Raw genomic sequence first — 27,167 nt, forward strand, 5'->3', positions numbered from 1 at the left:
TCACTCCAAATGCAGTGGAAAGGAGAAATGTTTTATTAAAACAATGCAGGAAATGCAGTTTGTGTGTTTATGTGTGTGCACCCTCTGGGAAATGGCAAAGCTGAAGGGAACGGAGGAAATGCCACGATCTTGTGAGTGACCGGGTCTCGCTGGAATCCTTCTGCACTCAAAACCCAGTCTGTGTTTTCCTGGAAGGAGCCCGGCCTGATTCAAATGCATTGTACAGTTTGAAAGACGATGTTGTGGGGCAAATTGGTCGGGAACTAGCTGGCCTCTTCTCCGACTGCCCTTGCGCTCCACTGAGTACCGTCTGGTCTCCTCTTCGACTCACGCAGACAACACAAGCAGATCCTGAAAAAAAGGGCGAAACCAAGAGCTTCAGTTCTCATTTCTGGGACCCCCTCAGCTCTGGTCCAACATCCTTGTTAGGTAAAGGTAAAGGTACCCCTGCCCGTATGGGCCAGTCTTGACAGACTCTAGGGCTGTGCGCTCATCTCACTCAAGAGGCCAAGGGCCAGCGCTGTCCGGAGACACTTCCGGGTCACGTGGCCAGCGTGACATCGCTGCTCTGGCGAGCCAGAGCCGCACACGGAAACGCCGTTTACCTTCCCGCTAGTAAGCGGTCCCTATTTATCTACTTGCACCCGGGAGTGCTTTCGAACTGCTAGGTTGGCAGGCGCTGGGACCGAATAACGGGAGCGCACCCCACCGCGGGGATTTGAACCGCCAACCTTTCAATCGGCAAGCCCTAGGCGCTGAGGCTTTTACCCACAGCGCCACCCGCGTCCCAACATCCTTGTTAGTGGATTCATAATAATAATATTATAATAATAATTTATTATTTGTACCCCGCCCATCTGGCTGGGTTTCCCCAGCCACTCTGGACGACTTCCAACAAAGATTAAAAATACATTAAAGTGTCACACATCAAAAACTTCTACCTATAAGAACACAAAAAGAGCCCAGACTCTGGACCAGACCAAAGGCCGACCTAATCCAGGATATAGCAATATTTCAAGATATTGTGACAAAATTCTGCATGACGGTTCCTGACATCAAGGAACAAATTTGTGTCTGTGTTTGGATATAACTGGATGCCGTTTTGAATCAAGATGGCGGGCTGAACTTTTCCAAACCCCAAATTTAACCAAATTTAAGAAACCATAACCGAAATTTGTGTGACGGTTCCTGAGATCAAGGAGCAGGATTTTCTCCATGTCTTAATACGATTGGGTGCCATTTTGAAGCAAGATAATAATAATAATAATAATAATAATAATAATAATAATAATAATTTTTATTTATACCCCGCCCTCCCGCGCCAAGGCCGGGCTTAGGGCGGCTAACAAGCAATAATAAAAACAAGTTGAATGATTTCAACTTAAAAACAAAATTAAAATACAACATTAAAATATTAAAATGTAGCCTCATCGCAGGAAGAGAAAGGAAAAGAAAAAAGAAAGAGAGGGAGGGAATCAAATTGGCTCCAAGACCAAAGGACCACACTGATTTTAACCACTGATTTCCAAACTGTACTTTTTGGTTCCTAAGAATTTTCAAAGAACTCCAGGCACTTTCTGCTAGTGAGTCAATTTAAAAGTCTTCAGGCGGCAAAGGCTTCTTTGGGAATGAGCTTAAGCGTGTCGTGACAATTAAGCCTTGTGACAGAATACGGCCAGGAATGATCCGAGCTGGGGCACTTACTTCAATGACATCGATGTCAGCATTGTCAAAGTCTATATTCAGCAACTTGGGGAGGGGAACTCCATTACCTAACACACCTGCAGCCAGAAAGGAGAAAAATATTAGTTTTCTAGTATGAAGGGGAAACTGAATGCGATGAGGTTGTCGCATCTTATTTATTTTGTACTTGCTTCACAAATGCAATTTTACTGCTGATTTTCTGCTGTTTGCACCTGTGGTATTCCCCACAATGTTGGCAGTATAGATATTTTTTGATAAATATTGTTTTGTTTTGATATCTGCCACAAAATATCACCTGCAGAAAGAGGCAGATTTGATTATTCCCTCCAGGAGAGAAGGAACGAGGGATCCCAAAGGTGTGGGAATGCTCAGGGATGCAGGAGAGGATATATTGTTTGATTATATCCTTTTCCAACTTGTGTAAACAAGTTCACAATTTAGCAGAGTAACATTCCCCGTTTTAAACTCACAGCAGATGCGTTTGCTCAGGCTCGCTAAAGCCTCTATAATAACTCTTCTAGTATTTCCCCCTTATTCCCTCATAAAAGATAAGACACGACACAGTCTTCTATAAAAAGTATAAAAAGGTTTACTCACACACCATTCTGTTCACAATAGGATCCCAGAAGGCAGACTTAGCTTAGAAAAGTAACATACACCTGGAAACTATCTCATAAGGAGACAGTCCCTTTGTCCTCTCTTGGCTGGAGGCCAAGAGAGCATCTTTGGCTAAGCAGATACTGCTTCTTCGATGCATGTAGTCAAAGAGAGAGAGATGACTGCCCTGCCCTGTGCTTTTGTCATTACCTGCACAGGTGAGGCCCCGCCCACCTCTAGTCACATGCAGAGGAAGTCTGTCCCAGCCCAGAAGGAAACAGGAAGTTTACCTGCTGGCTGGAGAAACATTCCTCCCCATGTGTAAACATGTTCACTCTAGGAATGTTGTACTTGACTGCTCTTGTGTTTTACATCCCACAAAAGGGAAATGTAACAAGATTTGGGAAGACGAATAGGTCAGCACCTTTCGGGATGGGAGAGTCTTCTTTTCCAGGAGTGATCTAAAGCTTTTGAATTCTGTGGAATCCCTAAAGAAGGTTGTAGGAATGGAGCTACCTGGTGTCAGATGAGCAGCAAGATTTGTGCAAGTGGCTTCTGCAGAAATTGGGAGTTTCAGATTTCTCCTGAAGAGGAAACCAGAGTCTCCAAAATGTAGCAAATATGAGCTGGGCCTTCCAAGAACAAATTTCTCTATTTTGCATTCTTTCTGGTTCACACCTGCCCCTATTTTAAGGTTACCAGATTTTTTTTCAATGAATCCGGGGACACTTTTCAACTTTAGTAGGAATGATAGGTTTTTAAAAAAACAAAAAAACATTTTATTAAAATAATTCAACATTAATGCATACATATTACAAATATACAGGCAAACATACATTTCATACAGTCCTTAAAAATATTCATACATACCCACACTCAATCCCACACATACTTCCTTGTCCCACCACCATCCCTCACCCCACCCTTGTGCTAGACTCCCAATCTACTCAATTGCAATTTCTTTCCACTTCTATTACTTTCACACACTTTTAAACCAACTTTCTACTTCTTTTTCGGTTACACATTGTTATCCATCTTATTTAGTATTTCAGTATTTATAACAGAACTTGTTTATTCTAATAGGAGTTCTGATTTTTTTTGCAAATATCCTTTAAACACCTTCCAGTCCTTGTCTATCTTCTCTTTCGAGATCCTTTTCCAAAAATTGGAAAAGTGGTATATTACCGACAAAAACAGAGTGGCTTGCCAAATTATTGGAGCATTACAATATATCCAAAACAATGGGAGAAATTGGAAGGAACAATAGGATTTTGTATGGGGACTGATTTGTAAATCCGGGGACTGTCCCCGGGAAATGGGGACATCTGGTAACCTTAACCTATTTATAAAAAAGAACAAGATTGTCAATGTTATGTACTGAGTTGAATAGGATCCAAACTGCAGCAGTCTGATTGGTCCTAGAACAATAGGATCCAAATTGCAGCAGTCTGATTGGTCCTAGAACAATAGGATTCAGAATGCAGCAGTCTGATTGGTCCTAGAACAATGCAGCAGTATGATTGGTTGGCAGGAACCACCCAATCATGCTCCAGATAGAAGTGAATCCACAACCTGATTGGCTCACAGTAGAATTCCGGAATTAGCCAATCATGTGCAGCCCATTGTGTAAATAATGTATATAAAGCAGATACTTTGAGGGGACATCCATTCATTCCTCCTCACCACTATGAGCTGAATAAAGAGCATGAAATCACTTTGCGACTCTGAGTATATTTCTTGGAAGAAATGTTCCACTTGGGAGTGGAAGACCTTTGCACATTTACGAATGATCACTGCTGTTCTCTGTCATAATACTGTCCAGATTGCTATTACACCTGCTGCTAAGCTGGACCCTTTCATGTCCGACCTTCTTCTATGAAACAACCTACATTTTTCCAACATTTCAATTTTTTATTTTGCAACCCATCACCTCTCTATTTCATTTCCCTGAGCCGTGGCTCTTCTCCATCCCTGCAGCAAAGCAATTTTTATCCAGGGATCCAAAATCAAGGCTACCTGCGACATCCCTGCACTCCACTCTCATCTCATTTCAGCTTTCTGAGCAAAATATGTCTCTAAGACTACAGTCTGAACTGCCCATGGCTTGGCACGCAATTAGCTCCGCTCTGAATTTTCATGCAGCGCGAAAGAAAGTTGTTAGAATGTCAAATCACGGTTTTTGTAGAACGACCTTACCATTCATAGCGGGAAGGAACGCAACATCAAAGATCTTGCTGACCAGCCCCTCCATGAGGGAGACCTGCGTCAACAAAAGAAGCGATTTCAGTTCAGTTGATAAGTTTATTGTTCTCGTCAAAGACCATGAGAAACCTGTAGCAATAGCTTCAATAAAATAATAGACAGCGGTGCCTCGCAAGACGAAATTAATTCGTTCTGCAAGTTTTTTCATCTTGTGAATTTTTCGTCTTGCGAAGCACGGTTTCCCATAGGAAATGCATTGACGGTTTCCCATAGGAATGCATTGACGGTTTTAAGAAAAAGGCACAAGACGTTTTCGTCTTGCGAAGCAAGCCCATAGGGAAATTCGTCTTGCGAAGCAACTCAAAAAACTCTTTCGTCTTGCGAGTTTTTCGTCTTGCGAGGCATTCGTCTTGCGAGGTACCACTGTATATATACAGTCATACCTCGGGTTACAGATGCTTCAGGTTGCGGGGGGTTTTTTTTTTGTTGTTTTTTGGGGTTACGGACTCGCTGAAACCCGGAAGTCCCGGAACAGGTTACTTCCGGGTTTCGGAGGTCACGCATGTGCAGAAGTGCTAAATCGCGCTTTGCGCATGCGCAGAAGACCAAATTGCAACCCGCGCATGCACAGACGCAGCGCTTCGGGTTGCGAACATGCCTCCCGCATGGATCACATTCGCTGCCCGAGAGTCCACTGTACTGATTATACTGTTTTTATGTAGTGCTTCCATTTTTATGATACTATTTTATTTATTCATGTTGTATATTTTGCACACTGCTTAGGAATTTTAAAATAATAAGTGGTTTCGAGATGTGGGAGAGCTGGGAAGCAGAGTTCTTTCCATCAGCTCTGCAGTGACAGGTCAGCCCCATCAGGAACCACAGCTTAGAAATTGGTGCCTGAGCTTTTATTTTTCCTCTTCCCTCCTTGTCCCTTTCCCCTTGTGTGTCGTGTTCATTTCTCTCTCTTTTTAGATTTTAAGCCTCTGAGTAGGGACCATCTTGTTTTGATTGTAAGTAAGCCACTCTGGGAGCCTTTTTTTGCTGAAGAGTGGGGTACAAATGTTCTGAACAAATAAATAGATATAATATGTTCTTACATCAAATTTCCCAATGGACGAGGAGGCCACTGAGAGATGTGACCTGCAGAAAAAGAAGAAAAAGTGAGAGCAGTCATTGAGGATTCAGACAACCTTAGTTGGCTCCAGGGAGGGAAATAGAGATCAGATGCAAAAGGCCTTTCCCACATCTCCTCTACTATGGAGGAAGCACAATTCAGGGAAGGAATGAGGAGAGAGGTCAAGTGTTGTTTTTATTAATAAAAACCATTTAAAAACAAAATAGGCTTCTAAGCAGTTTACAAGTTTAAAAACCAATTGCACAAATGTTGAAATATAAACATCCCTAATTAAAATGTTGTAATGGTTCTAGGGGTTGCTCGTGCGTAAGCTTGTCCCAACGTCTGGCTGGGTTGCCTGAGTGAACCTTTCCTGTCCGGGCATCCACTCGCCCGTGGCTGTCTCAGTCGCTGGCAGAATCTGTCAGTGGGCGTTTCTTAAACTTCTTCCAGCAAAGAAGCTATTTGACGCCTAGTCTTCTCCTACTCTCTCTGTGCGAAAGCCTTCTGCACAAGGAGGGCGTGGGCAGCGGAGGACTCTTCCTCTCCCCGCTGGTCCCCGGCAAGGAATCATGGGACCGCCTCACCGATTCCCCCATCTCCCCCCCCCTCCACTGGAGCTACGTTGATTCTCTTCCCCAGAAGACGGGCTGCCTCTCCCACTCCCGGGACGCTCTCTGGGATCCCTTCGGAGCTTGCTCTCTCCCTCGGACACTGATGGCAGTTCCCTGACAAATGTGTAACAAAATAATCCCAATATAGCACTTAAAATATAAGTGCCCGTAAGAAATGCCGCACTTACTTCTCAAGAGCAACGCTGATTTTCAGTTTGTTGTCCTCAACAGAAAACGAGGCCAGCAAAGTTGTGTCCTGTGGTGAAAAATGGGGAAATGGTTCGTTTCTTAACCAAGCCCTTCCTGATTCCTGATGACTGAGCAGAGGAGTTATTCAGCCTGGAGATATGAGACCTTGGATACATCTCTACCATTGGTTGAGGTCTCCCACAGCCATGATGACTTATGACCTTACTGACTGGATAGTTTGTTGGTCAGTGTGGTGTTCTGAGAGTGAGAGACATTTGGAGTTTGTTAAGAGAGAGCTAGTTAAGATCCGTATCTGTTCTGTTCTTGTATATAGTAACTTGAAGTCTGCTGTAAATAAGGAACACCTATAAGTAACCAAGTTACTAGTAGCAGCTTTGTCCTGCTTTGTCCATCCTGCCTGCAACTGATTGCTTTCTGGAACTCTGCGTATGCTCTGCTAAGATCTGGCTAAAGTCCTGCAACAGGTCAAAGTTGAGAAACACCAATATAATCCCCTCGTCCCATGTGTTTTCCATCACCTGGTAGGCATCCCATCATCATCATCATCATCATCATCATTTATTTATTTATTTATTCCCCACACACCTGGCTGGGTTTTCCCAGCCACTTTGGGCAACTCCCAACAGATCATTAAAAAGGTAAAGGGACCCCTGCCCATTAGGTCCAGTTGTGACCAACTCTGGGGTTGCAGTGCTCATCTCGCTTTATTGGCCGAGGGAGCCAGTGTACAACTTCCAGGTTATGTGGCCAGCATGACTAAGCCACTTCTGGCAAACCAGGGCAGCGCATGGAAACGCCGTTTACCTTCCCACCAGAGCGGTACCTATTTATCTACTTGCACTTTTGATGTGCTTTCGAACTACTAGGCTGGCAGGAGCAGGAGCTCACCCCGTCGTGGGGATTCAAACCGCCGACCTTCTGATTGGCAAGTCTTAGGCTCTGTGGTTTAACCCACAGCGCCACCCGCGTCCCTGATCTGATCTGGTAAGGGACTTATTGTGTCCTTAAGAGGCATAACAGCACTTTATTCTGCCTCTGGGTCCCAAATCATCCAGCCTCCCCTAGCTAGGAAACCTACTCCACACATCAATACGTCATCACTGTCGCTGCACGTCTGCGATGACAGCAGCGCGGATACTATTGGCCCAGAACTATGAAGGCGAAAGTTGAACAGACCAGTGGTTGCAAAAATTAATGAAAATTATATGAAAGGTTAACATCGGAATGGTTTATTGATTAACTAAGACATGCAATATGATATCAGATGATCAGCACTTTCAGAGCAGAGCATGGGAAGTCACCCAAAAATAGAAAATTTGGCATTTCTATTTGGCTTTTTTTGTTTGTATTGCAATTTGGAATGTTTTAATGTGGTTTTTATTGGATTATTAAATTGAAAAACTTAATAAATTTTATTTGAAAGAACAACTACTGGCCCAGAGATGGGAAGAAGATAAAGTCCCGACCAGATGAAGATGATGGACTCCGCCAAAATGGCAAAATTGACCGGGAAAATCAGAAACCAGGAAGAGAAGAACTTTTAAGAAGGAATGGGGAAAATTGACACTGTAAAGAACTAAAATCTTTGGCAGGATTTGAGTACCATTTGTAATGTACCAAAAACTAAGGTAAAATTGGATTATTCAAGCAAAACAGAGAAAATAAGGGAAGCAGTGGGAAAAGATTGAAAATGGTAACCATGGAAGGGCGAAGGGGAATCAAATGATTCAGGGAATCCTAAATGATGATGATGAATTTAAATTTGCAATGTAAAATGCAATATATATATATATATATATATATATATATATATTTAAAAAAGAAAGCCTGTTCCAGAGGGAGGGAGTGAAAGTGGGAAGGTGTGATGCCGTCATTTCTCGATACTCACAATTTCCAGCGTGCAGAGAGATTGATGAGCGTCATTTGGCTTCGACGCCAGTATTTCAGCGCTGGCTATGAGGTGGATCAGGCCCTTGTCTTTCTGCAGCTTCACTGTTGGAACATCAGGGACCGACACCTTCAGAAGGAGGGAGCGCGGCTCTGGGAACATCTGGAACACCTGCAAACCATGTCCGCTTTATTACTTGCTTGTTGCGTTTTATAGCCCGCCTGTGTCTGGAGGGCACCGGCTTGGGGAAGCCTGATGTAAATATCCCTTAAAATATATTGAGACTGAAGTGAAAGAATTTATGTAGGGCTAAAGGTCTAATGGGTGTGTTTGCTTTGTGGTTTTCTTTGAATTTATGATACCTGTACAGGTATTTTTGCATCTTAGTGGCAAACAGTCCTTTTGCTCTTGCAGTTATTAGTTATTAGTTATGTTTTACGCAGGAACCAGGCAATGGAGAATCCTTTTGTTTTTAACTAGGTGCCAATGGAATTATTGCAGTGACCTTTTCACAGCTTTCTCCATCTGAGGCTGCTTGGATTCATGTTATGTACTAAGTTGAGTAGGATCCAAAATGCAGCAGTCTGATTGGTCCTAGAACAAGAGGATTCAGAATGCAGCAGATTGGTCCTAGAACAATAGGATCTAGAATGCAGCAGTCTGATTGGTCCTAGAACAATAGGTTCCAAAATGCAGCAGTCTGATTGGTCCTAGAGCAATAGGATCCAAAATGCAGCAGTCTGATTGGTCCACAGGAGCCACCCAATCCAACTCCAGGTAGAAGTGAATCTGCAACCTGATTGGCCTACAGGAGAATCCCGGAATTAGCCAATCACGTGGGGCCCATTGTGTAAATAATGTATATAAAGCAGACATTCTGGGGGAACTTCCAATCCTCCTCACCACTAGGAGCTGAATAAAGAGCATGAAATCCACTCTCAACTCCGAGTATATTTCAATGGAAAACTTCAACTGTGCAGGTAAAACTAAGCTGAAGCAGAGCTCAAATTCAGGCAGCACTGCACCAACTGAGTGGACTCACCGAAGGAATCAAGGCCCCAAGAGTCGATGTTGTCAGAGGAGGAAGCTCAGGGAACTGGGGAGAAGGAAGGGGAAAAGAAAATGGGCAAACAATAATACAGACTCCCCGGCTCTTTGCTAGTTATTTTACTTCTTCATGCAGCGCACCGTTAAACTATGGAACTCCCTGCCACAGGAGGTAGTGGTGGTGACTAAGGTGGACGGCTTCCAAAGAGGATTGGACAAATTCACAAAGGACGAGAGAGCTTTCTGGCCACAGTGATCCACGTGACGGTCACCTCCAGGCTTGATTATTGTAACTCGCTGTATGCAGGGCTGCCCTTGAAGCTGACCCAGAAACTCCAGCGGGTGCAGAATGCCGCGGCGAGACTCCTTACAGGGTCCTCGCTGCGAGATCACATTCATCCAGTGCTTTACCAACTGCACTGGCTCCCGGTGGAGTCCAGGGTCAGGTTCAAGGTGCTGGTTTTGACCTTTAAAGCCCTATGTGGCCTAGGACCCACATACCTACAGGACCACCTCTCCCGGTATGCCCTGCGGAGGACCATAAGGTCCACAAATGACAACAGTTAGGAGGTCCCAAGCCTCAAGGTGGTTAGATTGGTCTCAACTAGGGCCAGGGCCTTTTCAGTACTGGCCCCGACTTGGTGGAACGCTCTGTCACAAGAGACCAGGGCCCTGCGGGACTTGACATCTTTCCACAGGGCCTGCAAGACAGAGCTGTTCCGCCTGGCCTTTGGTTTGGACTCAGTCTGACCCTTATGTTTCCCTCCCCTTATGGTTTTAATCTATGGGCTACTATTAAAATGAGGCTGCATTTTAAATTGTATTTTTAACTTGTATTTTAAATTGTCCCCCCCCCATTATGTTTTTATTGTAATTTGTCTGATTCGTCCGCAGGAGCCACCCAATTCAGCTCCAGGTGGAAGTGAATCCGCAACCTGATTGGCCTGCAGGAGAATCCCAGAATTAGCCAATCACGTGGCGCCCATTGTGTAAATAATGTATATAAAGCAGATATTCTGGGGGAACTTCCATTCCTCCTCAGCACTATGAGCTGAATAAAGAGCATGAAATCCACTCTCGACTCCGAGTATATTTCACCCCCTGTGCCTTCAGCTTCCTGCCCTGGCTGGGAGATGCCAAGAGATGCCCCCCCCCCAGCATCCACTTCCCAACTCACCATCCCATCCGAAATATCGATGTTGAGGGCCTCTTGCTTCTGCAGAACAGCCACGACGGAGCTGAGGAAGTTCACCGAGAGCCCCAGCTGGGAGTTGGTTGTGTCGGCCATGGGGGGCATGGGGGGCATGGGCACCCTTGGCGGCAGGGGAGGAGCTTCCGGCTTGCCCAGTGGGTAGTTGAGGAGGGGTCCGGCCACCTGCCCAACCACAGTCTAGAGGGAAGGAACAAGGATGTGAGGCAGGCGGTCCCATTTTGCTGCGTGCGTGATGGGATGGAATCCTAGCTTTGAGGCGGTTTTCAAGGTCATCTAAGAAAGGTGGCAGGGGCACAGGTGGCACTGTGGGTTAAACCACAGAGCCTAGGGCTTGCTGATCAGAAGGTCAGCGGTTCAAATCCCCGCAACGGGGTGAGCTCCCGTTGCTCGGTCCCTGCTCCTGCCCACCTAGCAGTTCAAAAGCACGTCAAACTGCAAGTAGATAAATAGGTACCACTCTGGCGGGAAGGTAAACGGCGTTTCCGTGCACTGCTCTGGTTCGCCAGAAGCAGCTTCATCATGCTGGCCACATGACCCAGAAGTTGTGCGCCGGCTCCCTCGGACAATAAAGCGAGATGAGCGCTGCAACCCCAGAGTCAGCCACGACTGGACCTAATGGTCAGGGGCCCCTTTACCTTTTTAAGGAAGGTGGCAGGAAACACTAGTCTAATAATCCTGGCAGCTGAAGGCCTGAATGTGAAATTTCCCAGCCTGGCTCATCTCCCCAGTCAACCCAGGCTTTTTGCCCAGAGCTGCTAAATTTATTGGGGTGCCAGTGAAGTCTTGCACTGTCTTTGGCTACTAACCACAATGGCTCTGTTCTGCCCTCACAGTTGAAGGCAGCGATGCTTCTGAACATCACAGGAAAGGAGAAATTTGCTCTTGCCCTTGGGTCCTCCTCGTGAGTTTCCCATAATGGGCATCTGGTTGGCTTCTGTGAGAACAGGGCCTGATCCAACAGGCTATCCTTATGTTCTTACTTAAGAGGGACATTACCCCGTTATCCTTTGCCAAAGGGCAAAAGATGCCATGCAGTGGCATGGAATAAACAGCTGCCCCTTCTGCATCCCAGGCTGGGACATTCTCTGTCCTCAGGCAATGCGACCGGCCGAGGTGTCACAAATTTGTCCAGAGCCAGCCTGGAAGGCGATCTGTGACTTGAGGCGCTAATACTTCAGGCTGACCCAGTCAAGGCAAAGAACTGCTTATCACACCCCTTTCCTAGGGCTCATCCTCACCGCACCTGAACATCCACGTTTTCTGCTTTCGTTTTGTCCTCTGCTGACCTCCACAGGTCCATACCTGACCGCTTTGTGCACAGATAACAAAAGTTTTGAAACCTGGAGTTAGGGCTTCAATGGATTTATCTTGGTTTTCATTCCCTCCACCCATCTGTCTGCTTGTGGACCCGCCCCTCCTTTCTTCATCGGTGCCTGTATACACACACACACACACACACCCAACAAAGCACAAGAACCATTTGTGATCACTTCTCCCCCTCAAAAAGCATGCTGCAAAACAGGAATAGAGAAGATTTCCACCCGGAAATAGACAGACGGGTTTAAGGCATCGGTTTCCCAAACCTTGAGGATCTTCGCACCGTGTGTACCCTATTGACTTCCTTCCTTCCCTTCCACCTTTGTGCTTAGATTTCCCTCTCTCCATCCCCAGGGGAGAGAAAGAAACCTTCGCTCTCTCCTCAGAGGAAGGGAAGGAAGGAAAAAGAGACACAAAGCTTCTCTCTCTCACACACACACACACACACACACACACAAACAAACACACCTAGAAGCGAAAGAAGGAATGGCGACCCCAACACTCCCCACCTCCTCGTTTAAAGCCCTATACAGCCTAGGAGCCTCGTACCTATGGGACCGCTTCTCCTGGTATGTCCCACAAAGGACCTTACAGTCTTCAAGTAAAAACATCTTGGAGATCCCAGGTCGCAAGGTGGTTAGGCTGGCCTCAACCAGAGCCAGGCCTTTTCAGCTGTGGCCCCGACTTGGTGGAATACTCTGTCACCAGAGACCAGGGCCCTGAGGGACTTGACATCTTTCCGCAGGGCCTGCAAGACGGAGCTGTTCCACCAGGCCTTTGGCCAAGGCACAGTCTGACCTCCTCCTTCTGTAAACCTCATAGAACTCTAGCCCAATGGTTGCCATTAATTTGATTCTGAATTGATTTTAGAATTAATTTTAGAATGTATTTTAATTAATTGATTGTGATTTTTATGTTAGCCGCTCTGAGCCCAGCTTCGGCTGGGGAGGGCAGGATATAAATAAATTATTATTGTTATTATTATTATTATTATTAGCCCAGCTGGAAAACTTGTGCATGCCATCGATATCGCACACATCTGATTTTTCTTAAAGAGCTAATAGCGTGCCTCTGGGGAAGGTGAACAAAACACAACTCTTTGTGGCTCTACCAACCAGAAATGAACAGGGTCGCTCCCAGAAGCGACAATGAGGACTAGAGTCCTACAAAGGAGGTGAAGGCAGAAGGGAGGTGGAACTCAACCAAGCAGAGATAGTGGAGGAAGTGTCCGCCGGTGTGATCTCGCCAGCAGATTCTTAAAACCTTTTCGCTTTACTATCAGTTAGCAAAAAGATGGGAAATCAAAATGCCATCCTAGCAGTAGGAATGTCTTTTGTTCTCGCAAAATAATGAGGGAAGAAGCAGGGCACAAAATGAATGAAGTGGAGGCAAAGATGGACCCCTGGACAAACTGGCCCTTGGCCCACGAGTCCCTCCCATACCTCAGCAAGGAGCTGTGATTCCCCTTCCCCAAATAAGACCCAATTTCCATGCCTCAGCCTTTTTGGCCCTATTTGGAGAGAACCTTTTGGCGCTCTTCACAGTTTGAGTTTTCATAATCCAGTATAGCTGGGCATCGTCTGCAAATCTTTTCTGGCACTTGAAACAATAAGTGCAAACTTTTATTTGGCTCTGGTGAAGAAGGACCTGGTGCCCGCACCTTGCCCTTAAGCCACCACCCATGTTCTGTGCTTCGCCAGGAGCAAGGCTCTTCTTCTCCAGAGGGAAAAGCAAGGGAGAAACTCTGAAACATACCCTGAAATGCATCTGCGCTGGGATTCATGAGAGCTGAGACAGGGTTGTGGCTTTCATTTAGCAAGACTGAAAGTTTGAGACTCTCTGCCTTAGTCTTTGGCTCATGACACCCAATGCATCCATGTTCCCTGGCGTTCCTATGCATTGCCTGATACAGTGGTACCTCTGGTTGCGAACGGGATCTGTTCTGGAGGCCCGTTCACAACCTGAACAGAATGAAACCCATGTCTGCGCATGCACAGGTCGCGATTCGCCGCTTCTGTGCATGCGCGTGACGTAATTTTGCATGTCTGCGCATGCGCGAGCAGCAAAACCAGGAAATAACCCATTCCGTTACTTCCAGGCAACTGTGGGACGCAACCTGAAAATGCTCAACCTGAAGGAAATGTAGCATGAGGTATGACTGGGCTTTGCAAACTAATAGGACAAAGGACTCATCCCTCTCCCATTGTCATCCTCTCCAGTGAGTTCAATAGGAGCAGAGCAAGGAGAGCCAGACTCAAAGGCCACTCCCATGGCAGACGTTGGTCAAGACCCACAGCCAAGCAAAGCAGGTGACTTTGCGGAGTCCGAGCCAATCCACGCAGGGGCCACCCCACCATTAAGATCCATCTCAGCAAACTTGGACTTACATTCAAATCAATTTCCAGGAAATGTCCCGTCACAAGCGGAAGGCTGGAGACAGTGTACTGGACACTTCCCAATATACCCAGAGGGACCAGAGCTGGGAGGAAAGAGAAAAGGAGGAGGAAGAATTTAGGATTTCTCATGCTTTGGATTGTCAATAGCTCCCCAGGCTTCTCATAATCAGGGTATTCTGACTTAACATTAGGAAGAACTTTCTGATGGCAAGAGCCGCTTGACAGTGGAAGGTGGTGGGCTGTCAGGCAGCAGAGGAAACATCCTCCATAGCACGTTGCCAGGAATGGATAAAACAAGAAAAAGTCCTGACCATCTGCTTCTTATTCAATATTTACAGAGGCTTGGAACACAGCCTCTTGGAATAATGGTGTTGTCCCAAGTGACCCTCCACCGCATTTCCCTTCCACTTCCTTATTCATCACCATCTCCTCTACGGGTGGTCCTGAGGGCCCTTTGCTTCTGAGCCTTTGCTCTCCTACTTTCAAGGCTCGCCGGGTTCTGGGAGCGGGGATGGTGGTGGTCTGGAATGCTTTCCAAAGACACTGTGTCCATCAGCTGTCGCCCTCCTGGTAGTTCTTCTTCTTCCTCCACCTCTCCCATTATTTCCCAGCTTTCCCTCTCTGAGCTGTGACCTCTGTAATTCTGAACTGTCTTCTTCTCTGGAAGGGTCAGGCTAGGGAGGAGGTCTTCACCGTTCCTCCTCTGCCCGGTCCCTGACATGGACTCCCCTTCAATGGATGTGATGGCCTGGGACTCGGGCTCGGACTCGGAACCAGAGGAGTCTCAGTCCGCACTGGATCCTTTGCCTCAGGTGGCTCGTCTGGGGCCAGATCCTGAAGAGCCCCAGCCTGCACAGGTTCCCCTGCAACAAGCACCAGCTGGGCCGAGTCAGGGGCCTGAGCCTGCCCTGGCTCCAGATGTGGGGATGACCTTGTTGCCTCCAGCTGGGCCATCACTTACAGCTGCTCCACTACCGGTTGGGTCAGGAGAGGCTGAGGCGGCCTCTGGGTCTAGTAACCCACCGACGTCTCCCCAGCTGCAGAGACTCAGGTCTGAGAAAAGGAGAGACCTGGGTACTCACAGGAGGAGTGCTCGCAAAACAGGGAGGTGAGTCACTGGGGGATCAGGACCGCCGTTACCCCGACAGAGATAAAAGGCTGTCGGACCCCGCCCAGGTTGCGGGAGCAACATTACTGTTTGCTGTAACCTGCCTGAGACCCTGTGCCTGACCTAGCACGGTTTCCTGCCTTGGCCCTGTTGGACTGACTCCTCGTGGAATCCTTGGATTCGGGACCGGACCTGGACTGTGTGGCTCGGGTTAACCCCCGGGCCCAGCACACTGGAGCTTTTTAAATAGAGGTTGGAGGCCATCTGCCATGGATGCTTTAGCGGAGATATCTGCATTACAAGGGGTCAGAATGACCCTTGTATAATTCTATGATGCTGTGATTCTTGGCCACAGGTTGTGGGAGCCATCAAAAGCAGCAGAGAGTTGGACACAGGCCAACCCAGCTCTTAGAAGAGACATCTACTGGGAAGTTCTGCTGTGTCATCCCCAGACCTGGGAACTGGGGACTCACCAGGATACCAACCCTAGCTTTCAAAATCACCTTACAAACCTCCGTAAGAGAAGAATTGAGTGCACAGCTCCCCCCACTACCTAATCTGGGGTCCTCATTCATTTTTAAAACCCTAAATTATGGAGACACTGTGCTGCCTCCTCCCAACTCCTGGTCTGCCCCGCAGAGGACCTTAAGGTCCATGAACAACCATAGTTTAGAGGTCCCAGGCCCTAAGGAAGTCAGACTATCCTCCACCAGGGCCAGGGCCTTCTCAGTGATGGCTCCAACCTGGTGGAATGCTCTGTCCCATGAGACTTCAGGATTTAACCTCCTTCCGCAGGACCTGTAAGACAGAACTATTCCGCCTGGCTTTCAATTAACGGGATGCCGGCTACAAACCTCGTTTCACTGAACTATTCAGTTTCCTCAGAAGGAAATAGAAAAATCATAAACTTTAAATGGCCAAGATTCAAACAAGGGTAGAACCCCCAAAATTCTGACGTGTTATAATCGTAGCTTGACCCAGGTAAAGCAAAGCACAGTAATAAAGGATTGAGGACTCAAAAGTACAGTTTCTAATAGTGAATTTACAAAAAAGGATGGAAAAACTAAATGGCCAGTTTTAAACAAAGCCCAACATGAAGAAAGCCAAGCACAGTAATAAAGGGTTGACTGTGAAAATTCTAGTGCTGCTTTTACAAAAAGGTTGAAAAACCTAAATAGCACAAATTCAAAGAAAGGAATAGAAGATAAAGCTGTTTTAGATTCCAAAGAAACTCAAGAACAGGGCTGAAACACTCCCATGGTCTAGATGTTACTGCTGATGTCTTTAACATCATCAGTGCAGGATCCAGCGCCATCAGTTGCGTAGCTCTAGCATTCAGACCAAGGAAATTCTCTCTCTCCAAAAAAACTCAAGGAATTCTGGGAACGCCTCACTCAAAATAGATAGCTTGGTTGCAATTTAGCCCTCAAATATTATCACCAGCATCCTGTGAGCAGGGAAGGGAAATGTGTGGTCATTCGCATTGGAAAACAGCATTGAGTCTCTTTTGGGGGTGGAAGGCAGACCCTCCAAGCGCCCCTATTTTCCAGGGACATTCCTGATTTAGAGAAGCTGTCCCAGTTTCTGATTTGATCCCAGAATGTCCCGCTTTTCCGTAGAACATCCCTATTTCCATTGGAGAAATGTTGGAGGGTGTGGAGTTATTCGACTTCTGAGCCGTCTGAAGGCAATCCTGTAGAGGGAAGTGGGGTTGTTCTTTTTAATGTTTAATGTTTTATTGTGTCTTTATATATGTTGGAAGCTGCCCAGAGGGCCTGGGGCAACCCAGTAAGATGTGTGGGGTATAAATAGTAAAAATAGCATTATGGAATGGGACGTCCCTATTTTCGTTGGAGAAATGTTGGAGGGTATGGGAAGAGGCAGTGAGATCATCCATATGAAAGAATGGGAAGACAGAAGGAACCACAAGAGAAACTTACAGTTCACAAGTCCCAGCTGATCGTTCACTAGGCCCAGAGTGATGTCTAGGACTGGACACAGCTGAAAAATTCAATGTTCTAATGAGACGTTTGTGGCAAAATGTCAGGAATCAAATTGTAATACACAGTGGCGTAGCGTGGGGGGTGCAGGGGGGGCCGGCCGCACCGGGCGCAACATCTGGGGGGTAGGGTTATGGGGCGCAAATCCACGGGTTAGGGGGTGCAAATTACTTGCCTTGCCCCTGGTGCTGACAACCCACACTACGCCACTGGTAATACATGCAAAGCAATTGTGCTCACAGTTATTTTTCTTCTTCTTCCCTTTAAGTTTCATCAAAGACTATCTCTTTTTTATTATTTTTATTTATGCATTTTCCAAAATTTAATACGTGCATCTTAAAGGTAAAGGTAAAGGTACCCCTGCCCGTATGGGCCAGTCTTGACAGACTCTAGGATTGTGCGCCCATCTCATTCAAGAGGCCGGGGGCCAGCGCTGTCCGGAGACACTTCCGGGTCACGTGGCCAGCATGACATCGCTGCTCTGGCAAGCCAGAGCTGCACATGGAAACGCAGTTTACCTTCCCGCTAGTAAACGGTCCCTATTTATCTACTTGCACCCGAGAGTGCTTTTGAACTGCTAGGTTGGCAGGCGCTGGGACCGAACAACGGGAGCGCACCCCGCCGCGGGGATTCGAACCACCGACCTTTCGATCGGCAAGCCCTAGGCACTGAGGCTTTTACCCACAGCGCCACCCGCGTCCCATCTTACAATTCTCTTTATTCATCTCATTTCTCCGGACATCAAAGACTTATCCCACAAGGACAGAGTTTGGTCCCCAAGCCAGGAACTACACTGAATTTCTACAAGCATATTTCTATCCTAATGCATTTCCTGAGCCAGATGCCATTGCACGTTGGATGATACCTGCCCCGGCTGATCACTTACCAGTTCTGGAAGGAGCTTGTTAAGGACACGTGCCAATAAATTATCCACAATAGGGAGTAGGCTGGAGCAGTGTAAAAAAAAAAAGGTAATTAATTAAATATTTTCTGCAGTCTTAAAAACAAGCAAGATGTGAATGAAAACCAATGAATTTGCTTGACTGATTTTCAGTCCTGAACATAGATGGACATGAAAACTGTAAAAGTGTTACTGAAATTCTTGCAAACCAGCTTGAGTTTAAAGCCAGTCTGAAAAGGGGAGTGCTTCATCTGCTGCTGTGTCAAAGTGACCGAAATCTACTCAGAGTTGAGAGTGGATTTTATGCTCATTATTCAGCTCATAGTGGTGAGGAGGAATGGAAGTTCCCCCAGAATGTCTGCCTTATATACATTATTTACACAATGGGCCCCATGTGATTGGCTAATTCCGGGATTCTCCTGTAGGCCAATCAGGTTGCAGATTCACTTCCACCTGGAGCTGGATTGGGTGGCTCCTGTGGACCAATCAGACTGCTGCATTTTGGATCCTATTGTTCTAGGACCAATCAGACTGCTGCATTTTGGATCCTATTGTTCTAGGACCAATCAGACTGTTGCATTCTGGATCCTATTGTTCTAGGACCAATCAGACTGCTGCATTTTGGATCCTATTGTTCTAGGACCAATCAGACTGCTGCAGTTTGGATCCTATTGTTGTAGGACCAATCAGACTGTTACATTCTGAATCCTATTGCTCCAGGACCAATCAGACTGCTGCATTCTGATTTCTATTGTTCCAGGACCAATCAGACTGCTGCATTCTGAATCCTATTGTTCTAGGACCAATCAGACTGCTGCATTTTGGATCCTCTTCAACTCAGTACATAACACCCACCCAGGGGACATCAGGGGAAATCAGGATCTGGCCCACCAATCTCATCCCTGGAATAAATAAGGGGAGTCGCTCCATCCCTAACCCCATAAGATGTCAGCTGCAGCTCACCCTCTAAGGAGCCTGACTTTAATGCCTCCAAGAAGGGTGTCACAATGGTCGATCACCAGCTTGGGGTAGCCGGTGCCATCCATGGTCAGGCGGACAATGGCCGTGAGGTTCACCTCCACTGCGATGTCAAGGAACCCAAGGAGGCTGCATTGGAACGAAAAGAGAGAGTCTGGTGAAGCTTCTTTGTATGATGCTTTTAATAGCATCCTGGGGTCCTCCAAAGGTTTTGGAGGACAACTGCCATCAGCCCCATCATCATACAGCCATGCTGACTGAAGCAGATGTGGTTCAAAACATCTGGAGGCCACTAGGTTGGGGAAGGCTGCTTTTAAGTTGTTGGGAGGAGGTTGCACTTCCCACATCTGTAAGATGAATGAGCCAGTTGAAGCTTTTTAATTGGAGGGGGGTCTGCTTGGGATGCCACCACTAGGTGAAGGCCAAGGAACAGCGAGCCGGTCAAAGGCCTTTTCTGTTGCATTCCCCTCGTAGTGAAACTCTCTGCCTCTGGAGATCCATCACTCACCACAAATATTGTGGACATATTGTTGCTATTGAGGACATATTTTTCACTCAGCCGTTGAGGTTATTGCCAATTAGGCTGAGGAAAACTGGAAAACAGTCTATATGGAATTGTTCCGACTTGCTGTTTCAAGGTTGAAGATGATTTTTATGTTACATTCTGTTATGTGTTTGACAATTTGATTTGTGAATTGCTCTGGGGGTTTCTAAACTAACCTACTATATATTGCGGAAAGCTGTTTGTTTTGCGCTCAGACACTTCGTAAGATATCATAACCAAATTTATCATGGTGGTTCCTCAGATCAAGGGACAGGTTTTCTTCTGTGCTTGAATACAAATGAGTGCCGGCTTGAATCAAGATGGCAGATCAAACCTTTCAAAATTGCACTGATTTTAACCACTGAGGTTTGTTTGTTTTTTCTTATAATTTCCAAGCAACACTGGGCACATGTCTACTAGTAAATACCTAAAGTTCCATGTGTGGAGTGTAAATTGACTCTTTTATGCATTGCAGCTAACAGAAGAACAGAAGAAGAGTCCAGATGCTGGATCAGGCCATAAGTATATCTAGAGCAGAATCCTCTCTCCCTCACTGGCCAACAACATTCAGGAAGCCCACTGCCAGGTCTTCCTGAAATTACCCACTCCACGGTTGCTTCACCCAAAACTGCTATATTCAGAGTCATTCTTCCTCCTAGCTCCTGAAAGCGAGTCCAGAATGAAAACCAGCACCACTGCTGGAGGCTGAAGGAGTGCAAGTAGCCCAGTGTAAACCTCTGGCCAGCCTAAAGAGCAGCTGGTATGGTGTGTCTCCTCCTTCCTGCACCATGTGGTTAAGAAACTAGGGAGCCTTTGGGCAAACAAAATCCTCTGCAGTAATGGTTAGAAGAAGGAGTGTCTCCACCCTCATCGTTCTGCCCGGGCACTGAGGTCCAGCGCTGAGGGCCTTCTGGCGGTTCCCTCGCTGCAAGAATCAAAGCCACAGGGAACCAGGCGGAGGGCCTTCTCGGTGGTGGCCCCCACCCTGTGGAATGCCCTCCCACCAGATGTCAAAGAGATAAACAACTACCTAACATTTAGAAGACATCTGAAGGCAGCCTTGCTCAGGGAAGTTTCTAATGTGTGACATTTTAATGTATTTTTAATCTTTGTTGGAAGCCACCCAGAGTGGCTGGGGAGACCCAGCCAGATGAACGGGGTACAAATAATAAAATTATTATTATTATTATTATTATTATTATTATTATTATCATCATCATCACCATCATCATTATTATCATTATTATGAACCTCAACCAGAGCTAGGAAGCTGCCAGCAACATGTGCCTTGAGTTGCAGGGGTCAAGTTGCTCTGCTTACCTCTTACCGTTGAGCGCTACCCTGGTATATAGATCCAAGTGGACTCCAATTCCAGGCAAGAGTCTCAGGTTGATCCTGGGAAGGGTCAGCTCCACAATTCGTAGCCTACAAGGAAGAAGCAGGCAGTGAGGTCATCCAGACAAAGCTCTCTCTTATGACCCGTGGGAACCACTCTCTAAAAAAATAGATGTGGACACATTTGGACTGGAGATCAGACTCACATACTGTATTATTATTATTATTATTATTATTATTATTATTATTATTGCCCAAGGCAACGCAAAGCTACAATAAAACAAAAACAAACAAACAAACCCGCCGCATAGGCTGTATCTACACTCAGCTTTTAAACGTTATGAGAACGGTATTAGGAATATCGTTCTAAAATGTCAAAACAGGAAACATTCTCTTTTGCTTTCTCCCCACTGTTTCCATGGTTTCCGGTTGCTCTGCAGTGCCCTCTGGTGTCACATTTTAATAACGTTGAAGAGCAGAACGCCATGTGACTATATGGTTATCAGAACCATTCCTTAATGCTTTAAAAACCATGTGTGGAGATCCGGCTGCGGATACATTAAAACCAGGGGGGACAATACACTGCAAACAACCTACCCACTTCTAAAAGGCCACAGATCGTTAAGGGACAAAGGCCTGGTTACAGAGGCACCTAAAGATATATAACTCTGGCAACATGGGGCTCTGCCTGGGAAGAGCATTCCACAAAGAGGGAGCCACTGCAGAAAAGGCCCTGTTCCCGCGTGGCCACCCTGTACAAGCCGCCGATTAATTGTTGCAAGGATTACGACTCTCCTGCTTACCCTGTGAGTCCCTGGACGGTGCTGAGTAAGCCTCCTTCTCCCAGGATGCCGAGCACGCCTCCGCCTCCAAGAAGCCCTCCGTTGCCCAGGAGGCCCCCGTTGCCCAGGAGCCCGCCACCACCGCCCAGAATCCCTGCAGTGCCAAGCAGACCTCCGCTACCCAGCAGGCCTCCCGGAGCTAGCAGCCCACTAGCACCCGGACCACTACCAGCCCCGCCATTGCCCCCAGGAACTGGAGGGGCAGCATAGGCAGCTTGCATCCCCACAGGGTCACCGCCACCTCCTCCGCCACCAAGCAAGCCTCCGGTGACCCCACCCAGGAGACCTCCACCGCCGCCACCACCAAGGACGCCTCCCAGAAGGCCGCCACCACCACCTCCTCCGAGTAAGCCCCCAGTGACACCTCCCAGGAGACCCCCTCCACCACCGCCACCACCAAGGACGCCACCCAGCAAGCCACCGTCCCCGCCACCGCCGCCTCCGACCGGAAGTTCTCTCATGGCTCCTTGGAGGGCGTTGCTCTGCGCCATTGAGCTGGAGACGGCTGTGGAAGCAAGTTGGAAAAAGAGGTCAGGGCGAGCAGGACAGTGGAGCCGGAGGGCTTCCCTGTTGGGTCTCGAGGGAAGCTCTTCCACAAAAGGCACAGGCTGGCTGGATTGCAAAGGGCAGAGCTCGACGGGTTAGATTAGGGGCTCTCAAACTCACCCCCCCTCCAGTTCCATAAACTCGGCTCCAGGGCCCCCTGCCCTACAAAAACAGCATTATTCAAAATAGTGGCTTGCATTACCTGCTAAGGAAGAGAGAAGCACATTATAATTCGGGGTGGGTATTGCTTCCCTTGACTTGGGAGGGGGGAGCTTGTTACGATATTCTGTTCCACCTTAACAGATGTGTGGAATTGTTGTATGTCACATGCCTGTTTACACTCCAGCACAGCTTGCTGGGAACTTCTGTTTCGTGTATAGCTTTTGCTTATGCCCTTTTGCTTGGACACGAAGGGGAGAAGACATGTTTTCTTTGTCCTGAAATAAACTGCTTGTAAATATGCTTTACACAGCCTCTATCTGTTGCGAAGAGTTTTTTTTACTCTGCTGGCTTGCGTGCTCAGCTTCTGAAGCTCAAATCACAGTTACATCCAAGGACCAGAGATCTTCCGGCTACCGGCCGCTGGGCTGGAGCCACCTAGGGGCCTGCCAGTTGCCCCCGTTTCCTTGGAAGCATCCCAACAGAGCTTCTGTATATGCTTGAGAACTACCAACTTATATCCCGACTCGACCACTGAGGTCACCAGCAGGAGCATCCCTAGTGAGGCTTGTTTGACAACAATGAGAAACTGAGCCTTTAGCGTCATCGGCCCAGGGCTGTGGAACTCTCTGCCACTAGGGATTCAGCAGGCGCCTTCTGTGCCACCTTTTAACTGCCTGCTGACAACTTTTCTGTTCCGCCAGGCCCAGGCAGGCAATTAAGAGTGGATTACTGGATTTTGTTTTCTTAACTTTGCTGTTTTTAACTTCTTGTGCTTTTATTGTATGGTTTTGTCCTCTTTTTACTGTTAAAAACCTCTTCTATACGTTTCTGCAATACAGTGGTACCTCGGGATATTCCAGAGCCTGGTTCGCATCCTGAATAGAACGTAAGATGCGACAGCGCGTCTGCGTGTGCGCGGGTCGCGTTTTGCCGCTTCCGCGCATCCGCGTGACGTCATTTTGAGCGTTTCCGCATGCGCGAGCAGCAAAACCCGGAAGTAACGCGCTCTGTTACTTCCGGGTTGCCACCGAGCACAACCCAAAAGCGCTCAACCTGAAGCACATTCAACCCGAGGTATGACTGTATAAAGATAAAAGATAAAGGTACCCCTGCCCGTACGGGCCAGTCTTGACAGACTCTAGGGTTGTGCGCCCATCTCACTCAAAGAGGCCGGGGGCCAGCGCTGTCCGGAGACACTTCCGGGTCATGTGGCCAGCGTGACATCGCTGCTCTGGCGAGCCAGAGCCGCACACGGAAACGCCGTTTACCTTCCCGCTAGTAAGCGGTCCCTATTTATCTACTTGCTCCCGAGAGTGCTTTCAAACTGCTAGGTTGGCAGGCGCTGGGACCGAGCAACGGGAGCGCACCCCGCTGCGGGGATTCGAACCGCCGACCTTTCGATTGGCAAGCCCTAGGCGCTGAGGCTTTAACCCACAGCGCCACCCGCGTCCCTGACTGTATAGCAGCATATAAATATTTTTATAAACAAACAAACAAAAACACATAACACCTCTGTCTTGTCTGCATTCAGTTTTTGGCCCACATTCAGCCACCGCTGCCTCTAGGCCTTTGCTCACTCTTGTCTGAACCCTTTGAGGTTCGTTGTTTTGCAGGCTCCCGAATGCTCTGAATCTGCCACATGTCTTGCACTCTGGGCTTCACGGTGGTGCTCCTTAGAGCGACTGCAAAACTCACCCAAAGTGAAACCTTACACAAAATACTGGGAATTCTGGCTCAGGTAATGCAGCCAAGGAATTCTGGAAACCTTAGTAAGGTCAACACTTTTCTTAGGATTTTTGCACATCCAGAATTTCTTAGGGTAGGAGATAAACTGGCGGACCTTGGTCTGTGAGGTCCATTCCAATCCTAGCATGGATAGACTTACCGTTATGCAATACGCCCTTATTGACCCGGATGACAGCATCTGTTGGAAGCAGCTGACTCTCTGATCGCATCAGCAGGCAGCTGAAGATGGCAGCACACCAGACGGCTAACATCTTGGCTGAAGCCGCCACACCTGCTGAGATAATTTTATTCTTATCGCTAATGTTATTGTTTTACTTTTCTTGCAACCACTTTGAGGGTTGTCGTTGTTTACTACTACTACTACTACTACTACTACTACTAATTTATTTGTACCTCGCCCATCTGGCTGGGTCTCCCCAGCCACTCTGGGCGGCTTCCAACAAAGATTAAAAATACATTAAAATGTCACACATTAAAAGCTTCCCTAAACAGGGCTGCCTTCAGATGTCTTCTAAAAGTCTGGTAGTTATTTTTCTCTTTGACATCTGGTGGAAGGGCGTTCCACAGGGCAGGTGCCACCACCGAGAAGACCCTCTGCCTGGTTCCCTGTAACTTGAATTCTCACAGCGAGGGAACCGCCAGAAGGCCCTCAGTGCTGGACCTCAGTGTCCGGGCAGAACGATGGGGGTGGAGATGCTCCTTCAGGTATACAGGACCGAGGCCATTTAGGGCTTTAAAGGTCAGGACCAACACTTTAAATTGTGCTCAGAAATGTACTGGGAGCCAATGTAGGTATTTCAAGACTGGTGTTATGTGGTCTCGGCGGCCGCTCCCAGTCACCAGTCTAGCTGCCGCATTCTGGATTAATTGCAGTTTCTGAGTCACCTTCAAAGGTAGCCCCACATAGAGCGCATGGCAGTAGTCCAAGCGGGAAATAACCAGAGCATGCACCACTCTGGCGAGACAGTCCGCAGGCAGGTAGGGTCTCAGCCTGTGTACCAGATGGAGCTGGTAAACAGCTGCCCTGGACACAGAATTAATTTGCGCTCCACGGACAGCTGTGAGTCCAGAATGACTCCCAGGCTGCGCACCTGGTCCTTCAGGGGCACAGTTACCCCATTCAGGACCAGGGAGTCCTCCACACCTGCCCGCCTCCTGTCCCCCCAAAACAGTACTTCTGTCTTGTCAGGATTCAACCTCAGTCTGTTAGCTGCCATCCATCCTCCAACCACCTCCAGACACTCACACAGGACCTTCACCGCCTTCACTGGTTCTGATTTAAAGGAGAGGTAGAGCTGGGTGTCATCTGCATACTGATGAACACCCAGCCCCAACCCCCTGATGATCTCTCCCAGCGGCTTCATATAGACATTAAAAAGCATGGGGGAGCGGACGGAACCCTGAGGCACCCCACACGTGAGAGCCCAGGGGTCTGAACACTCATCCCCCAACACCACTTTCTGGACACGGCCCAGGAGAAAGGAGCAGAACCACTGTATAACTGTGCCCCCAGCTCCCAGCCCCTCAAGATGGTCCAGAAGGATGTTATGGTCGATGGTGTCAAAGGCCACTGTGAGATCCAGCAGAACTAAGAAACAGCTCTCACCTTTGTCCCTAGCCCGCCGGAGATCATCAACCAGCGCGACTGGTGTATAATTTATTTATTTTTTACAAAATAAACTAATTAAAAGGCAAATTGGTTAAACTCTGCAGAGGGTGTTCTTGCAGACCAGATCTGAGTTACCTGAGTGCACCTTTCTGAAACTAAGGGCTAAAGGAGAGAAATCAGCCCTGCTTCCGCCGATTCTCGATCACGGAGAGTGTTTGGTGCTGCCCATGGCCTCCTTCCGCTTGCCTTCTCCTGGCTCTGAAAAAGGAGCGGTGGCAAAGGCCATTTATATCAGCATCGAGCGGCGGGGCGGGCATGAAACCAGCGCCAGGGACGTGGAGATAACGGGCTCAGTATGCGGTTTGCCATATTCCAGTAAAAATAATTCTTTGCAAATCTGGAACGGGAGTTAAGCAAGAGGGATCAAGTGCCCTCTCTCCAGGTTCCAGGATGTCTTTCTTTGCGTTTGGCAGGAACGATGGAGGAGGAACCGTCTCTCAGCCCACAGAGATTCTCGTTTCTGCAATCTCTCTCTGCTTCGCACAGGGCAGGTAAATAGTTATCGCCTTTCAGGGCTTATCTAGATAGATCTCATTGTGGACAGTGGCACATTTGGGTAATTTAAGACTTTGGGCTTAATGGTCTTGTTCCTGTCTTCGTAAGGTCAGGAGTTTTATTTCACTTACTTTGGAATTTGGTAAGTCAACTCTGCTGTGCTTGGAGGCCTCCTACTCATTCTCCAGGTGGGGACCTGGACTTCTGCGCCCAGTTAATGCCCTGATGGCACTGCTGACTATGGAGATTAGGAAGACAGTTCCGGCGCTCCAAGTCTCATAGAATCATTGAAGTAGAGTTGGAAGGGACCCAAGAGTCATCTAGTCCAACCCTCACACTGTTTTATATTCAGAGTATAGTCGTACCTTGGAAGTCAAACAGAATCCGTTCCGGAAGTCCATTCAACTTCCAAAATGGTCAGAAACCAAAGCACGGCTTCTGATTGGCTGCAGGAAACTCCTGCAGCCAATCGGAAGCTGCGGAAGCCCCGTCGGATGTTCGGCTTCCAAAAATATTTCCCAAACTGGAACAGTCAC

At 47.6% G+C, this 27,167-nt stretch overlaps 1 protein-coding gene across 2 annotated transcripts; it reads right to left on the reverse strand.

Moving 5' to 3' along the window:
* On the reverse strand, positions 1-26,335 carry LOC310680574 (BPI fold-containing family B member 4-like). 2 transcript variants are annotated; one of them, XM_083447422.1, is made up of 16 exons: positions 26,212-26,335; positions 24,607-24,738; positions 21,975-22,518; positions 21,157-21,261; positions 19,278-19,421; positions 18,300-18,360; positions 17,354-17,414; positions 14,297-14,388; positions 10,557-10,769; positions 9,375-9,428; positions 8,333-8,503; positions 6,423-6,490; positions 5,604-5,646; positions 4,498-4,561; positions 1,705-1,781; positions 1-351 (listed from the first exon to the last, which is right to left on the reverse strand). In XM_083447422.1, exons 2-16 carry the CDS (start codon positions 24,716-24,718, stop codon positions 328-330), a joined length of 1,833 nt encoding a protein of 610 aa, XP_083303548.1. In that variant the 5' UTR covers positions 24,719-24,738; positions 26,212-26,335; the 3' UTR covers positions 1-327. The 2 variants fall into 2 exon arrangements, with proteins under 2 accessions (XP_083303548.1, XP_083303549.1); XM_083447423.1 differs by having other exon boundaries at positions 24,607-24,741.
* Between the last annotated feature and the right edge of the window lie 832 nt (positions 26,336-27,167).

This window comes from Podarcis tiliguerta (assembly GCF_965153285.1).
Source record: "Podarcis tiliguerta genome assembly, chromosome: 6".
Classification (NCBI taxonomy): Eukaryota; Metazoa; Chordata; class Lepidosauria; order Squamata; family Lacertidae; genus Podarcis; species Podarcis tiliguerta.